This window comes from Acartia tonsa, chromosome 3, assembly GCF_053477335.1.
Source record: "Acartia tonsa isolate MP-2025a chromosome 3, ASM5347733v1, whole genome shotgun sequence".
Lineage (NCBI taxonomy): Eukaryota > Metazoa > Arthropoda > Copepoda > Calanoida > Acartiidae > Acartia > Acartia tonsa.
Window position 1 is genome coordinate 16200727 of NC_137262.1, and position 16616 is coordinate 16217342.

Genomic DNA, 16616 nt, shown 5'->3' on the forward strand with positions numbered 1-16616 from the left:
TAGAGTATATTATAATCAGGTGTAAGATCCAAATAATAATAAATCCATTCTCTTTATGGTATATCTTTCATTTTTTGAGCTTAGAAATTTTCATGTGATTTACTTGAAACTAAAGGGATTATGCCAAATGTTTGATGATGAACCATAAAACAAACAATGCTGGGTGTAAACGTAATTCCTTCAGTTTTTGCAATTTTAAGCAAATGGTTTTGCGGAAGAAAAGTTTGCATTTTAAAAAAGATTTAGGTGGTATGCAAGGTCATCAAGGAGTGGGTAATAACCCCCCTCAAAATATTTGGAGGTCCTCAAAGACCCCATCCCCTAGAGATATATTCAATTTTCCCCTCCCCCCTTTCTCCCAACAAATGTAATCTTAAGGCACCCCAAGAAATATTTTGGGGATATTACCCTCCATGAGTCAAAGACCTTAATTAAATTTACAAATCAGGTAAGATTAGGGTTGTTTTCTCCCCTCCCCCCCCCCAAAAAAAAAAATAGGTGCTCTTTTGATTGTTTTGTTTTTCATCGTAGTGTATCATATATTCTTTGTAATCAAGAAGAGATATTGGCGCGTGTAATTTTTTTCTTAAAAAACATTTTACTCTAATATACTCTAATGAACTGCTAATAATCTTTACAAAATATATATTAAATGTTACTTTTCCTTTGAAGGTAAATCTTTATGTACGTAGCGTAGCTAATATCACTTATTTTGTCTGTCTGTCCGTCGGATATACTCTGAGAGGCATAGGATTTATATGGGTAAAATTTAGTGATTTAAAGGGAAAAGACAATGTTCGATAAATTGATGTACTGTACATCCCCAATGATTATATACAAACCTATCTCTTCAATAGATAATAATTTGTTGTTGAAACGTTTGGACAATCAACTTAATGAACCAACCTATCAAAATTTGATAAAAGTCCCTAAATTTTCTGAGCCAACGAATAAAAAACGTTATTATAAAACTTTGGGGATTATTGTAATATACAGCTTAATGTCACCCCCCTCCATGGTAAAATAAACAAATTATTTTTAAAGTTTGGATAATTAAGATGCATCTACCTATAACATTTTTCTTTTTTGAATATTTTCAAAAGCGAAGCTTTTCTATAATGAGGGTCGGTCCGTCCGTACGTCCGTCCGTCCGTAATGGATAGGTTTTTTCGTTATTTTAGGCATGTTAGAATTGTCCTATCGATTTCAAACTTTGCATGGTGATTCCTGTAGAAGTTAGGTACGAGTTAGAAAGCATAGCAACTCTATAACCATTACCAGAATGTCCGTACGTCCATTTTAAACATGTTGATTTTTTAAAACATTTTTAACAACGAATTTGTATGTGACCTAATTATCCGATTGGTCTGATTTTTGGTATACTTATTCCTGGGACAACAAAGTATAATGTAATAGGCGAAGCAACTCTATAATCAAGTCCTATAAATGTAAGTATGTCCACAAACATTATCCTGAATCAAGCAGTTTTTCAACAAATTTACCTACAATTTTGCTTTGACTCTTACACATTTATATTATGATTATTCAGTTCTGACATTATACAAGTGTAACTGTCCGTTTGTCTTACCGTTTCAGAGCTTCGCTTTTATGGATGTTGTCATCTTTGTTATAACAAGTTTCTATTGTTTGCTACCTAAAGATGTTATCATCCTTGTTAGTATCAGTATTCAGTGAGTGAGTTTCCAATCATTTGTTCTGCTGGTTATTAAAGGTTGGCGGATAAAAATGAGACTGTAGTGCGCGCAGACTACAACTAAAATATCTTAACTTCAAGGATAGGAACAGCTCATTCGTTAGAAAAAATAATAGTATTTCGTGCTTTCCCCACCAATTTATTTTCTAAATTAAATGAAAATAAGGATGAGAAGGAGTTCTTTTTCTGTGACCAACCCATGCCTATATACAGGGTGTTTTTTTTTAATAAGTTAAAAGTATTGCTTAATTTAACCCACTTGCCATTGACAGAAATTAATAATCTATATCTTAATTTCTTCATTGGTGTGGGACATTTTGTATGAGAAAAAAATATTTGGCGATTTTCAACAAATTCTGCCTTAAAAACCGGTTTTTCCAAAGTACCTATTTTTGGAAGATTTTTGGATCATGACTAATTTAAAGAGTGTGCAAAAATGGGTACATTTTTAAAAATCAAATTGCGCGGCTTGTGTTAATAGTAGAAAAATGTTATGCATATCGTTAGAATCGTCATAAACTCTAGTTTTTAGGTTTTTAAGAACTATTCCTGTGCTACGTATAGTTTAGGATCGCTACGTGGTAAAATGTTCCAACTTACTTCAAATTTTTAACATTTCTCACATTTTCCAATGAAGCTTCTATACTACAAACAGCATGAATATGATACATATATTTCCAAAAACTAGAGTTTATGACAATTCTAATGGTATGCATAACATTTTTCTACTATTAACACAAGCCGCGCAATTTGATTTTTAAAAATGTACCCATTTTTGCACACTCTTTAAATTAGTCATGATCCAAAAATCTTCCAAAAATAGGTACTTTGGAAAAACCGGTTTTTAAGGCAGAATTTGTTGAAAATCGCAAAATATTTTTTTCTCATACAAAATGTCCCACATCAATGAAGAAATTAAGATATAGATTATTAATTTCTGTCAATGGCAAGTGGGTTAAATTAAGCAATACTTTTAACTCAATAAAAAAAACACCCTGTAGATCTGTAATTCCATATCCATGCGAGGTATCTGGTACCTTTTATAACCTAACCTAACCTAGTCTAAAGTCAAACGCTAACATACGACAAACTAACCCACTCCATTACTTTCAATTTATTTAAAGTAAGGAAGGTTCTGTGCTCCACAAGGCACTTTAAGGAACATATGTAATTCAAGAAAAATATTTGTCTAATTTGTCCTATGAGAGATAAACCAGATATAATAATTTATCATTGAGATCAACTGAAGATCAATTACTGACTTCATCTCATGTCTTACTTACTAATAAAAAAGGGAAATAAAAATTACAGCATCAGTAAAAGCGAAGCTAAGCAGAGGTGGATTCTTAAAAATAATTTGACCCACTAATCGCTTAGTGGGTCGAAATTGTTTTCGTGAAAAATCCTCTAACATCACATAAAAAAACTACAAAAATTAAATAAAATCTTATGTTAATAACCCTTCTATGATTTTGTTAAATTTTTGTAGATTTTTAATGTGATTTTAATGGATTTTTCACGAAAACAATTTTGCCCCACTAAGCGATTAGTGGGGCAAATTTTTTTAAAGAATCCACCTCAGGTCAATAATCGTAAAACGAACAGTTATCTATGATACAGAATAGCTTGATGTTTGTCTGTCCGTCTGTCTGTCCGTCTGAATCTCAGTAACCACTGAACCGATTGGGCTCTACTCTTCAGGGAATATACCTACTGGTCATAAAACTAATTTTTAATTACCTGTTACAGACGTATGTACATACACAAGCTGAATATACAAAAGACTCGCTTTATAAATAGTTCTATTTAAACAGTTTCACTAAATATTTGAGGGATTTATATGGAGACTGAACTAAATAGTGAAAACTTTGCCATATAATACAAAATATCAACTTATATTACATAATGATATGTGTGGGCATCCGGCAGATGTACAACGTTCCTTATTATATCTAATTTTATATGGAATCTCCCAATCTAACTCTGTAGTGCCTATACCTGCGGGGATACCCAGTCCACAATATAAACTAACCTACCCTGAAACTGCCCCTCTCAATTTATTTTAAAATAATTTTTACATAATTTTTTATTGTTGTAAAAAGCCTTGTACAGTTACACCCTAATGTATATATGAATCAGATGCGTTATAGCTTCCGTAAAAGTGTCATTACTGCAATTGGCAAAGGAAGAAAACTAGTTGGAGATTATATGTAAATAATAATTATACTTAATGCGGCAGTGATGTTTTACAACGAATCCATACATTAGAAGTGAACCAAACTTATTCTGGGCCAACTTTTCCTTTTACAAAAAGTTTACTTATTTCCCCTTTAATAAGGTTTTGGCGGATTTAAATAAAATTTAAAGGGATTCAAATGATAAGCAAGATGATCAAATAATTTCCGAACAAGAATTTTTGTAATTAGGGTGTGTCCGTCTATGTAACAATGTAACAATCTTCTATAATTCAAAGTAGAATGATATCTGTTTGTCTGTCTGTCTGAAGCTTAAGATCTTAGTAACCACTGATCCGATTGGGCTCTTCCAACATACTCTTTTCCCAAGTGCACCTAGAGGCCTTTTTGGGCATATCCTAACTAAATAACATTACAATCGATCAGATAACATGAATTTTGTGCAAATTATGTTTAAAAAATTCAAATTGAAAATAAAGAAACTGTCATATTTCGTGACATCCCACTCATTAACTAAATCCCCTTGTCTCTTCCCCTTGCTCTGTTTGTATGCAATACAGAATTGGATTCAGGTTTAGGACAATGGAATTGAATTTATTCTTCCCTTGTACAATACATGGACATTTCAACAAAATGAAAATAGCAAAACCAGAAAACTGCAATATAGTGGTTATATAAAAGTTAACATTAGGTTTATGACTCCGTAGATAGTTGAATAATAATCAACTGTTTTTCTAAAGTGCTCTGGATTGTCTATAGCAAGAAAATTAATTGTAATAAATGGAAATATTAAATTATCTTCCGTTAATCTTTCACTACACACCAGAATAGAGAAAAAACTAGCTTCCCTGATTCTGGCAATAGAAGACTTCAAAACTACTTGGAGGTTCAACCACACGAGCTTAAATTACAAATTCATTCATGTGCAGTAAGAATTCATGAAATAAGACTTTAAGGAAAATGTCGTGCGATCAATAATCTATTGTTTGTCAATAGACAAAAAAGCTACTTGTACTAGAGAAATGAAATATGCATTGTTTTTTTAGGCATTTTATAAGAAACCTGAATTTATTATTTTAACTTGGCAAAATATACTTTTGTTCATTGTTATAGATTTCTTTAACCTATTTGCTATTTTCAATTCTTAATGTACATCAAATCTAATGGGCTGGAATAACATAAGAAAAAATTTACAAATGACAATTTCTTAAAAGCAACATCAGACTTTTAAAGATTGATTGAAAAAAATAAACTTTTCCTCTATGTTAATCATTGTTATCTGTTTCAAAACTTTTCTGCATTAGGTCGGTCATCTAATGCTATTTATTGATAACATTATTAGTTATTCAGTGAAATTTAAATGTTGACATCCTATTATATAAAGTAGTAAGGTCTTTTTTTGTCTAAAGCTAAAAATTTAACAAAGACCAAAGTGTTTAAAAAATCACCCATATGACGTCATAAAAAATGAGGGAGATGAGAGGAGAAGAAGGAAAGAAAACCCCTAAAAAAGAGATGGATAATCCCTCATTTTTATGACGTCACATGGGTGATTTGATCAAAGTAAAAAATATCGGAAAATGTCAAATTGTTTCTCAAGGAAGCATTACAAATGTCTTGTGGTGATTTTAAACCATTTTGCTGAAGCTATACAAAGTTTCCGAAAAATTGAGATGTGTCTTTTATGACGGCTCACTTTTTCGGACATTTTGTAGAGCTTCCATTTGGCTGAACTCCAAGAAATTAAGGGCGAAGTTTAATATTATTTTTCTAAAGGAACAAATTTTTTTAAAACTGAAGGACTTTTGACAAAACAGATGAATTTAGTATATATTTGTCTTTTTTAATTTTTAAAACTTGGCACTTTAGAAATAAGAATAAATATGTGTTATGCCATCTTCAAAGGTCTAATAAGGTTGTACATGAGAATTATAAATTCAGTGGTGAAAATTTTATAGAATTTAACACTACAATATTTCTACTAGAGTGAGCAGAATTGGTATTTATCCATCAGAAAAATTAACTAAAGCACAATCACGAGATTAAGAAAAACAAGAATGACAACATCCTTAAGGACGCGATTAACAATAATACAAATAAACAGTTTCAAACTCAATGCTATGTATATCACTTTTTTTATGATCACAGGATCATGTTTCATCGTTACAGGAGTCAATGTTTAGAATAGAAACTAATAAAAAAACAAAGTTTGAAGAATCTATACTTGTCTATTGTCTAACCGAACATGATATATTTCTAAACTATTTGATTCTCTTTGATCTTATAACCTCCGGGTAGTACACATTAGACATGTTCATTATTTCTTTTTATATTTCTCTACAACGACAAGAAACAATATATGTAATTAGTATAAGCAATCTCTATATATTGTAGATTTTAAAAGTAACACTCTGGACTGGTCTCATATAGTTTTAACTTAAGCAAAACAAATTATAAAATAAGAGCCTGAAAATCAGTTTTTAAAAAAAATTTTGGACACAACCCAATCTTTCCCGATTTTGTATAATTTTTTGAGGAACACGACTCCAGTGACGTCATATTTTTCTTTCCCGAAAAAGGGAAGGGGGGAAGAAAATCTCTTCAAAAGAGATGGGGAAAACCCCCTTTTCTCCCATCTCTTTTTTCTCTTCCCCCCTTCCCTTTTTCGGGAAAGAAAAATATGACGTCACTGGAGTCGTGTTCCTCAAAAATTATACAAAATCGGGAAAGATTGGGTTGTGTCAATTTTTTGCGCTTAAGTTAAATTAGTTATAAACATCTTTCATTGAAAGCTGGCGAAAACCAGACCATTATATAACTTAAATTGAATTAAAATAATGTAAAATATTGAAAAATTCTATATAATGGACAGGTCTATTTCACATATGTATGTACATTGTACATTATAGACTTAAAAAGAAAGCTATTATGACTCTTTTGTTTTACACTCTTTCAATATATCTAGGGGAGAAGTTCCATTAAAATTTACAGGCATAAAACGGTATGGTAATTTTTTGAAGTTTTCTTTCAAGATAATTCCTCATGTGATATTTATCGTTTCAAATAAAACAAGGATAGTAAGTAGCGCAGCAATAACAAAATAAATATATTTTAGTGTAGGAGAACAATAAATAATAATTGTCGGTCAAAATTCATTTTAATTTTTGAAACCAACGGTTTGATAACAACAATGATAACAATATGCTTAGATGATAGGCATCATATTCAAGTCTAGACCACATACAACCATGTATATTAAGGACCCTTGACAAAGGTTAAATATCAAGCGCAAAGTATTTTAGTTTTAAATACGTGTCCCTTCTTCGCTGTTATTTTTGTATTTAGTGTGCAGAAAAGAGGAACTTTTGCAAATTAAATTTCAGCAAGGGTTAACTACAGTTTTGGATAAAATAGGGATATAGATTATGATAATAAATCGATAAGTCTTTCTGTATCTTTATCTATACATAGAGGAATTTGAAAGAAGGAGGGTGGGAGGAGAGGTCGATCCTCTATTTAAAATTTAGCTTTTAAAAAAAGGTTGTTTTGGGAAGGTTTTAAAAAAGAAAAGAAGATTGTTTTTGAGGGGTTTTAAAAGAAGAAAAAAAGGTTGTTTTTTGGGGGTTGTTCTGGCCCTAGAGGCGATTTATCTTGGTAGGGTTAAGACACCAAAATAAAACTTCCCTCTATCTGTAAGTAGTAACTATATAGACGCATCGTATTACATAACCTTGATAAAAAATGATAACTTTACAAAAACTAATCTAACCTGCAGACATTTTGAGCGCAGCTACCGGTCAGCACAGGGAACACATTTTCATCTTCCTCGGTTCGTGGCTTCAGGGTTGTCACCTTTATCTAAAGAGATGTTTCTTTAAAATCAAAATAATTTCTCTATTAATAATTTACTCCAGAAGCATGAAGACTGTAAGCAAAACCATACATCCATTATATATTATATATCATATATTTATACCTTATATCATTTTTTCATTGTGAAATATTTTTTTAAGATATCATATCCCTGAATATACTAACCTTAGGTGCATCATGGTCGTGATCATGTCCATCAGCTTCAGACATATCTGTTGTTACATCTTAATAATATCAATGCAAACATATCAAAATTAAATTTTAAAAAAGGACACTCTACGATTATATGCTATTTGTTTTATTGAACGTTAAACGTTTTTTGCAATGAATTTTCAGTTTAAGAATGGCATTCTTTATCAAAATAATCTCATTGTAGTTAGCAAAATTGTTGGTAATAATGTCGACAAGAATGTCAGTTTTGTCGACATAAAACATTTCTCTTGTAGGTTAAAAAAATAAAAATAGGATATAAGTGAGTATATTATTAAGAGATAGAAAAGGGGTAAAGAGGGTGGAAGTGGATTATTTTAGCCAGCTACAAGCATCACTTTATCAGAGTACATGAAAAGTTGAAGTGTAGGTATAGTGTTTAGTTGTTTAGTAGAAAAAATACAACAAAAAATTTCAAAAATAATTTTTTTATCTTATCTTAGCGTTTAGCCCCCCTAAAAACATATAATCGTAGTGTCCCAGTCAAAATAAATTTATAAATTGTTTTAATTGAATAAGCATTACATTAAAAAATAATTGTCATGAAAATTTTTTTATCATGCATTTGATACAGTAATGTTTTACTTACGTAGTTCTTTCAAATTATATAAAAGAATTAAAAAATCATTAGTTTAAAAAATACCACTTTTAAAAATATGTTTTCAATTTAAGGAAAGTATCAGTACTGAAACTCTTTAAATTTGGCTAGTAGTAAACACGAATCATTTTCTAGGGGTTCATGATAAAAGAAAATGTGGAAATTTGTAAAAATTTGAAACAATATGTATAAGATTTTCTTTAAAAAAAATCAATGGGTGCTATGGGGTTTCTAAAATAATATTTCCTAAAACTGAAAAACACATTATAAAAGCAGTGAAAATATTTGTTATCATTTACTCTTTTACCTATTGTAGTTGCATGGGTTGTTGTACCTCTCTCTAAAAAAAATATTTTGATTCATTTTCTTTCTCTCTGTCTCTCACTATCTTTCTCTCTCTCACTCTAACTCCTTTTCTTTATCTCACTCTTTTTACATTTTCTTTTTATTTCTCTCTCATTCTTTTACTCTTTCTCTTTATCTGTTTCTACCTCTTTCTTCCTTTTCTATCTTTGTAAATATTCATATCTTATTCTCCCATTCAACTCTTTTTTTTCGTCTGCGGAAGCTTTAGTCCTTGTTTCCATTTATGATTTATGACAATACCTGTAGTAGCCAAGGTGGTGATTTCTCTTTCTGTTGTTGTAGGTGAAAAATCATCAGCTTCTAGAAAAATACTTTTGAATTTTAAATTTAACGTTGATGGACACATTTAGATAGTAATTGTATTTTCCCTCCATTATTTATTAGGCTGATAAAAAAGTTTTGCCACTACATTTTATACTTGCGGATACGCCCCTAGATGTTTCTGTGGTAATTTTATTTTGATTTCTCATGAAAAGGTGGTACCCTCCCACAAAAAGTTTGTTTTCGAGAAATTATCAGAAGGAAAAGATTAATGGAGCACCATTTCAGTTCAGCGGTTACGGATATCCTTTGGTACAGATACTAGGACATCATGCTACTTTCTTATAAGGATTCAAAAATCATTCAATCAGTGAAGTGAGTTATAGAGTAGAAATTAATTGATATCTTGAATCTTTACATAAAATATCTGACATCTGTTTTTAAAAGTAGAAAAGATGAGTAGCTTTTGGACAGAAAGCCGAACAGAGGGACATTTAAATTTATAGAGTAGTGTAACTGCTTGAAAATTTGTAATACCAGTAGATAATAGTTCAGTAACATTTCTTGTGATATCAAATGTTGTTGTCTCCATTGTATCAAGCTCCTCTGCAGTAAATCCAGCTGACGTTGTTAATCCTGGCTCTGAACATATTGGGTGTTCATATATTTGGTATTTTTTTCAATGTAGATCACAAAAATAAGATAGATGTCTAAACCTAATATTGTAACCCAAACGTATAGTAAATCTACCAAATGGGTATTGACCGCTTGCATGCGGGTGCCGAGTAAGTCCTGTAATTTCCTAACCTTGATGTGATCTCACCTGACCCCCAATCCCATTTTTGATATTACACTTTAAAAATATTATGTTTCTAATAATTTGGAAAATCAACTTTGGCTAATACTTTTTAAAATTAACTGTGTGTTATGAATACCTGTATAGCCAGTTGGAGTTGTTGATTCTGGTGGCGTTTGCGTCGTCAATTCAGTTTCTGTTGAGGCCGTTAAGTCCGTTATAGTAGACCCTGTTGACATAGTCGAGTCTGGTTCTGATTGAGTCGTTGATTCTGAGGATTCAGTCGACATTGTTGTAGAGTCCATTGAAGTCGTTGTTGAGCCAGTTTCTGAGCTTTCTAGTGGCATATCTACAGTTAAGCTGGTAATTTAAAGCTTGTTGAAGAATGTGGTGGGGGTTATTCATGAATAATAATTGAAAGAATTTTTAAATTTATTATGGAGCCATTAATTTATTTTAAATGTTTATTATTTTTCTTTTTAACCCAATCAGTGGCGTGCAAAAAGTTTTGTCAGTTGGTATATTTTGGCATTATCCTCTTAGGATTTTTTTTCAATTTTGAAAATTTTGGTATTCACCCTCCCCACCCTCCCCCCCCTTTCCAAACGATTTTTTAAAAAATAAGATTAAAGACTGGGATGCCGAGCGCCCAGGCTAGGAAGGCTATGGGGCCGAGCGTCGCGGTCAGGACCAGAGTTTTGTTGGGAGTGGGGGGAAGGTACAAAAATTTACAAAATTGAAAAAAAAATCCTAAGATGATAATACCCATATTTTGATATCCCATTACAACTTTGACACCCCTTTACACCAAAATTAAGGGGGTTGTAGTAGGAGGTGTGAGCTTTAGACGGGGTATATTACAGACATCAAGAGGGGTCTATTTTTAGTGTTAGGGGAGGGGGGGAAGCACACCTCACAAGGTGTCACTTACCCACTTAAAAACCCTAAAGTGTCCCCGAGGGGGTTGGCACCAATCTTAATTTTTGCCAGAGGGGCGCGTATACACCCCTCTCATGCACGCCTCTGAACCCAACATAGACGTCCAAGGGGGGGGGGGTAATGGGGCGATTACCCCCCCCCCAAACGAATTTGGGGGTGCCGTAGAAGGGGGAATTACCCCCCCCAAACAATCTTGAGGGGGTAAATACCCCCCCCAATATATAAAATCTCTAACAAAAAAAAATTTTAGGCGCTTCGCGCGCATTTTTAATACTAATTTTTTGATGAAATTTAAATTCCCCCCCCCAAAAAATTTTACCCCGGGGTTAAATTTTGGGGGGGGGGGTAAACAAATTTTACCCCTGCCAACTGATTTCAGGGGGGGTAATTACCCCCCCCAAGCAAATTTTACCCCCGGGGTAAAAATTTTGGGGGGGGGTAAAAAAAATTTGCGGCGCGCTTCACGCGCCATTTTACCCCCCCCCCAAAAAAAAAAAATAAAAAGCTTGGGCGCCCCTGGAACCCAACCCTGTTTTTTTAGCAATTTAAATCATATATTGAATCAAAAATCTTCAAATTGTATTCATGAATATTTTTCTAACAAAAAAAATTGTATTTAAGAAGGATTTTATTCCCCTTTATGTTGATAATGATTGTTTAGATTAAAAAAATAATTTAGAAGCATTAAATAAAGTTTAGAGCATAACAGTTAAACAAAGTTTTTATTTTATTGTATTTTTTTTCTGAAGAAAAGTTTAACCAATAATATATCTATAATTTGTTCTGTAAAGTAACTTTGGTCATATAATTGGTTTTAGTTATTTTATCTACATTTTTTTTATCTTTTACTTACTTCATTTCAAAAGAATGTAAAGGAGAAGTTAAAATTAAACTATGATAATTTTGTGCATTAGAATAAAAAAATAAGAGTAGAATGAAATACTGAAATAATACAGAAAATTGTATAAATATGAGACTGCGCAGACACTGCAGATGCTATATCTTGGGGGGTAAAACAAAATAATTGAAGCTAAGCTCATTTATTTATGAGTTTTTCCTTTTCATTCTTTTTCTGTAAATAAATCAGTCACATTTTAACAAATAATTATATGTAAGACTTTAGGATATGGCTTTTTGTACCTAGAAATAAATGTCCTAATAGATAAAAATGCTGAAATGTGAGTGATTCCATCGTATTCTGATTATTTGAAGTATTTGAAGCATTACCTTTTAAAAAGCATAAGATATTGATATAAATAATTGTGAAATATGACTTAAATGATATTTATTTTCCTTGCGTATTTTCTGTGTCAGTTGATTCTGTTGTACTTTCAGATATTGTTTCAGTCTTATATCCTCCTGTTCCAGTTCTAAATAATATTTAGCTAAATCGCCTATAATGACAGTTTTTCGCGGTTAGTAAAAGGAAAAATTATAGGGTCAGTTTATGTTTTGTTAGACCCAACAAAACTAGTACCAATTTTATGAATTTTTATTTTAATATTCTTTGAACATTGTCTGTAATATGATACGATACATGATTTTTCAGTGTGGCTCCTAACCAATCGACTTCAAAGTTATGGAAAATGGATGAAAGCAAAAGTCAAACACCCCCCCCCCCTCTCAACCTATTATAAATAGCTTTGATTATAATTATTTATTCAATTTGTTGATAAATAATACAAATCAATGAAAAGTTCCCCTGAGACCTGACACACATTGTAAAGCCAACTTGTTATGCAATCATGGTAATACAAAAGAAAAGCAAAAATTTACAGGGATATAAAAGTGAATGAAAAGAAACTTAATAAATTGTGTGATAATTGTTACTTCACCCCTAGCTCATAGGGAAGGGCAAGTTAGATAAGGAAAATCTCCTAAAACCAGCCAACCCAAGACATTTATAAAGTTTCAATAAAAAGTACGGCCATTCGGACCAATATTTTCAGAGATATTTAGCTTCAGACATAAAAACCTTACTACTTTACATAATAGGATATAATACGCAAAAATATTTTATTTTAGCTCATTTGTCTTTCTGCTCTTTGACTGTTTTTGAAAATGTTTAACTTCTTATTTTATTGGTGAAAAAAAAACAATTTTTTATTCTTTTTACTAAAATCTTATAATTGTAATAATAGTAAAGATAGTTATTGATTTTTTTGATCGCCTTAATTATTGATCTTAAAGCACTAAATAGACTTTTGTAAACTTTTTCTAATTTCCAACTAAAGTAATATTTGCTATATCATGAAAGATAATTAGCAACTAAAACACATATTATTGTTTGGCAACAAGGAAGTTCATGTCCTAGAATGGAAAATCTTATTGAATAAAATTTCTTTGCTGTAAAGCAATTTTGGGAGATTTTTCTTCCTTACAAATACAAATTTGCTTCTTTAGCATTCTTTTCTATCTTTTTGTCGCTTACAACAATTCTACTGACAGTCAGAGATTAAACAACAATTGAAGAGTAGCTCTACTCTTTACATTATGTGTCTAATTACTTAATCCTCCTATAATATTGACCAAATGTGGAATATAATTTTGGCCTACTTTATAAAGTTTTCAACTATTCTTGCTATCAGAATAACAGGGAATTTTATGAAGAGGGTTGTTGGTCACAGAAAATTGTATACTATTCATCAGGTAGCTTATTATGTGTAATAAATTAGAACCAAAACCAATTTGAAACATATGTAAGGCTAATCTAAAATGGAGAATTCGATCGATTATGTTGTTATCGAAATCTTAGGCTACAGACAAAAAACCTTATTTTAAATAGGAATATGCGAATGCTTACTTTACATTTAATTATTTATTTATTTTTTTGAGGGGATTAATTTTATTGTAACTTTCTCCTTTCTCATGTTCTTTCTCTTTCTATCCATCATTCGCTTTTTCCCGAATATAAAAAGTAAAAATATAATTGTAAAGTTTACTATAAAGAAAGTTTATTCTCAAGGATTTTAATAGAACTTCTGTCACCTAAAGATATTAATACCAGATAAGCCAAGGTTGATATTGTACAGAACCCAAAAAATATATTGTCTAGAACCCACCATAAATGTATGTGGGTCTCATGAATATAGAGTTCTTCAAAAAGATACAATTTTTGTCATTTTGCTAAGTGTCTACTTAACAGCTTCTTTTTTCGTTTGTAGCGCAGCTACTCTACAATTAATGCTTGAATCATTTTTAAACAGGGAATTTTGTTTAGTAGCTATAAAATGTATAGATCTGATGTATTTTTGTTTCACTTTCAGGTATAAGGTATAACCAACAAGTGAAATAAATCTCAAATAACATTTGGGGGGCAAATGGAGAGGTCGTCAATTTTACTACACATTTCCCCCGAACGACAGCTGAAACCACGTATAGGTTTTGTTATTTTTTTCCGAATTAATTTCGTTATTGGTATAAGCTGTTTGATTTATCATCCTTATTTTCACTAGCTAAGTTACTCAATAACTCTTTTCGTAAATCAGTCCGTCTATTTGTACTACTTTAATTTAATATATAAAGCTGAACATATAGCTGAGACCTGTACGGTATGCAATGATGCATCCAGTCTATACATTCTTTTGTCCATCGATCTATCGGTAATGCTATAGGAGACTAGAAGTCATTTCATTTAACAAGGGACGTCCTTCTTAGTAGAGTAGCCTTACTCCTAAAATGATGTGGCTATAAGTTGTAATTTTATGTCATTATATAAAACGTTTGGTCACAACTTTTCCTAAACATTTATTTAAATACATAACTTTACAGGTGTTCTATAGTTTCCGCTATAGTGTTTCTTTTAACTAATAGAAAAATCAGCAAATAGTATGTTTTTGTATTCTGTGTCTGTCTGTATTTGTGTACCGAAGTATCTCGCTAACCACTGAATCGATTTTTCAGGTCCTTAGTCTTCACCACCACCCCCCCCCCCCCTAAGTGCCTCTAGATGCCTCATGCGGCGTAACCGCTAATTCTATATATTATCATTATTATTAATCATTTACTGAACTGATTCATTTGACAATACGACAATATTCAAATAAAATAGACAGCGGTGATGTTTTAACAACTTTACCGCATGACATGTATATATACTGTATATCTTGTATAAAATAAAATGTTGGAATTTAAAGTTAGATCAATGTTAAAGCCAGGGGTAAGGATATAGGCCAAAGAAGATTTGTGAGGTAAAATACCAGTAGGATAGATAGATAATGAGTAGAATTACCTAGAAGATTCTAGCATAAGTGTAGGTGTAGGTGTACCAGTAGGATAGATAGATGTACCAGTATATTCACTTCCCTCTAAGGAATCTTCAGTGATGTTTGCAATTGATATTCCGATGCTTAGATCCTCATAGAGAATATCTAAAAAAAAAATATGATAGCAATATACTGTTTTTGTAACAAATTCTCACTATTTTTTTATATTTCCTAAGTAAATTTCCCTTTCAGCTCTACTTCATTTCAATTTGCTCTCTCTCTCTCTTTACTTTTTCTTACCTGTTTCAGTTTGGTTGATAATACTTGGTTGTTGCGTGGCCGTTGGATCTATGACTTTACCAGCTATCTGGGTTACTTCAGCATAATTCACGCTTACAGAGGTGCTTACAACTAGATAGATAGGTATAGTTAGGCAGTTAGATTAATATAGTACATATGATCTATAACTTCACCAGCTATCTGGGTTACTTCAGCATAATTCACGCTTACAGAGGTGCTTACAACTAGATAGATAGGTATAGTTAGGCAGTTAGATTAATATAGTACATATGATCTATAACTTCACCAGCTATCTGGGTTACTTCAGCATAATTCACGCTTACAGAGGTGCTTACAACTAGATAGATAGGTATAGTTAGGCAGTTAGATTAATATAGTACATATGATCTATAACTTCACCAGCTATCTGGGTTACTTCAGCATAATTCACGCTTACAGAGGTGCTTACAACTAGATAGATAGGTATAGTTAGGCAGTTAGATTAATATAGTACATATGATCTATAACTTCACCAGCTATCTGGGTTACTTCAGCATAATTCACACTTACAGAGGTGCTTACAACTAGATAGATAGGTATAGTTAGGCAGTTAGATTAATATAGTACATATGATCTATAACTTCACCAGCTATCTGGGTTACTTCAGCATAATTCACGCTTACAGAGGTGCTTACAACTAGATAGATAGGTATAGATAGGCAGTTAGATTAATATAGTACATATGATCTATAACTTCACCAGCTATCTGGGTTACTTCAGCATAATTCACGCTTACAGAGGTGCTTACAACTAGATAGATAGGTATAGTTAGGCAGTTAGATTAATATAGTACATATGATCTATAACTTCACCAGCTATCTGGGTTACTTCAGCATAATTCACACTTACAGAGGTGCTTACAACTAGATAGATAGGTATAGTTAGGCAGTTAGATTAATATAGTACATATGATCTATAACTTCACCAGCTATCTGGGTTACTTCAGCATAATTCATGCTTACAGAGGTGCTTACAACTAGATAGATAGGTATAGTTAGGCAGTTAGATTAATATAGTACATATGATCTATAACTTCACCAGCTATCTGGGTTACTTCAGCATAATTCACGCTTACAGAGGTGCTTACAACTAGATAGATAGGTATAGTTAGGCAGTTAGA

At 31.8% G+C, this 16616-nt stretch overlaps 2 protein-coding genes across 2 annotated transcripts in view; both read right to left on the reverse strand.

The window, feature by feature from the left end:
• LOC145314779 (uncharacterized) overlaps nucleotides 1-10460 on the reverse strand; it is a 36126-nt gene extending 25666 nt beyond the window's left edge. Inside the window, exons 1-6 of the mRNA XM_080154857.1 lie at nucleotides 10153-10460; nucleotides 9755-9859; nucleotides 9197-9256; nucleotides 8898-8930; nucleotides 7948-8006; nucleotides 7679-7767 (exon numbers count right to left, since the gene is read on the reverse strand). Coding sequence (XP_080010983.1) covers nucleotides 7679-7767; nucleotides 7948-8006; nucleotides 8898-8930; nucleotides 9197-9256; nucleotides 9755-9859; nucleotides 10153-10360 — 554 coding nt within the window. The 5' untranslated portion in view covers nucleotides 10361-10460. The remainder of the gene's footprint in view (nucleotides 1-7678; nucleotides 7768-7947; nucleotides 8007-8897; nucleotides 8931-9196; nucleotides 9257-9754; nucleotides 9860-10152) is intronic.
• A 1777-nt stretch (nucleotides 10461-12237) lies between these two features.
• The window catches only part of LOC145314780 (protein eyes shut-like), a 31439-nt gene continuing 27060 nt past the window's right edge, over nucleotides 12238-16616 (reverse strand). Inside the window, exons 13-15 of the mRNA XM_080154858.1 lie at nucleotides 15458-15568; nucleotides 15184-15322; nucleotides 12238-12322 (exon numbers count right to left, since the gene is read on the reverse strand). Coding sequence (XP_080010984.1) covers nucleotides 12238-12322; nucleotides 15184-15322; nucleotides 15458-15568 — 335 coding nt within the window. The remainder of the gene's footprint in view (nucleotides 12323-15183; nucleotides 15323-15457; nucleotides 15569-16616) is intronic.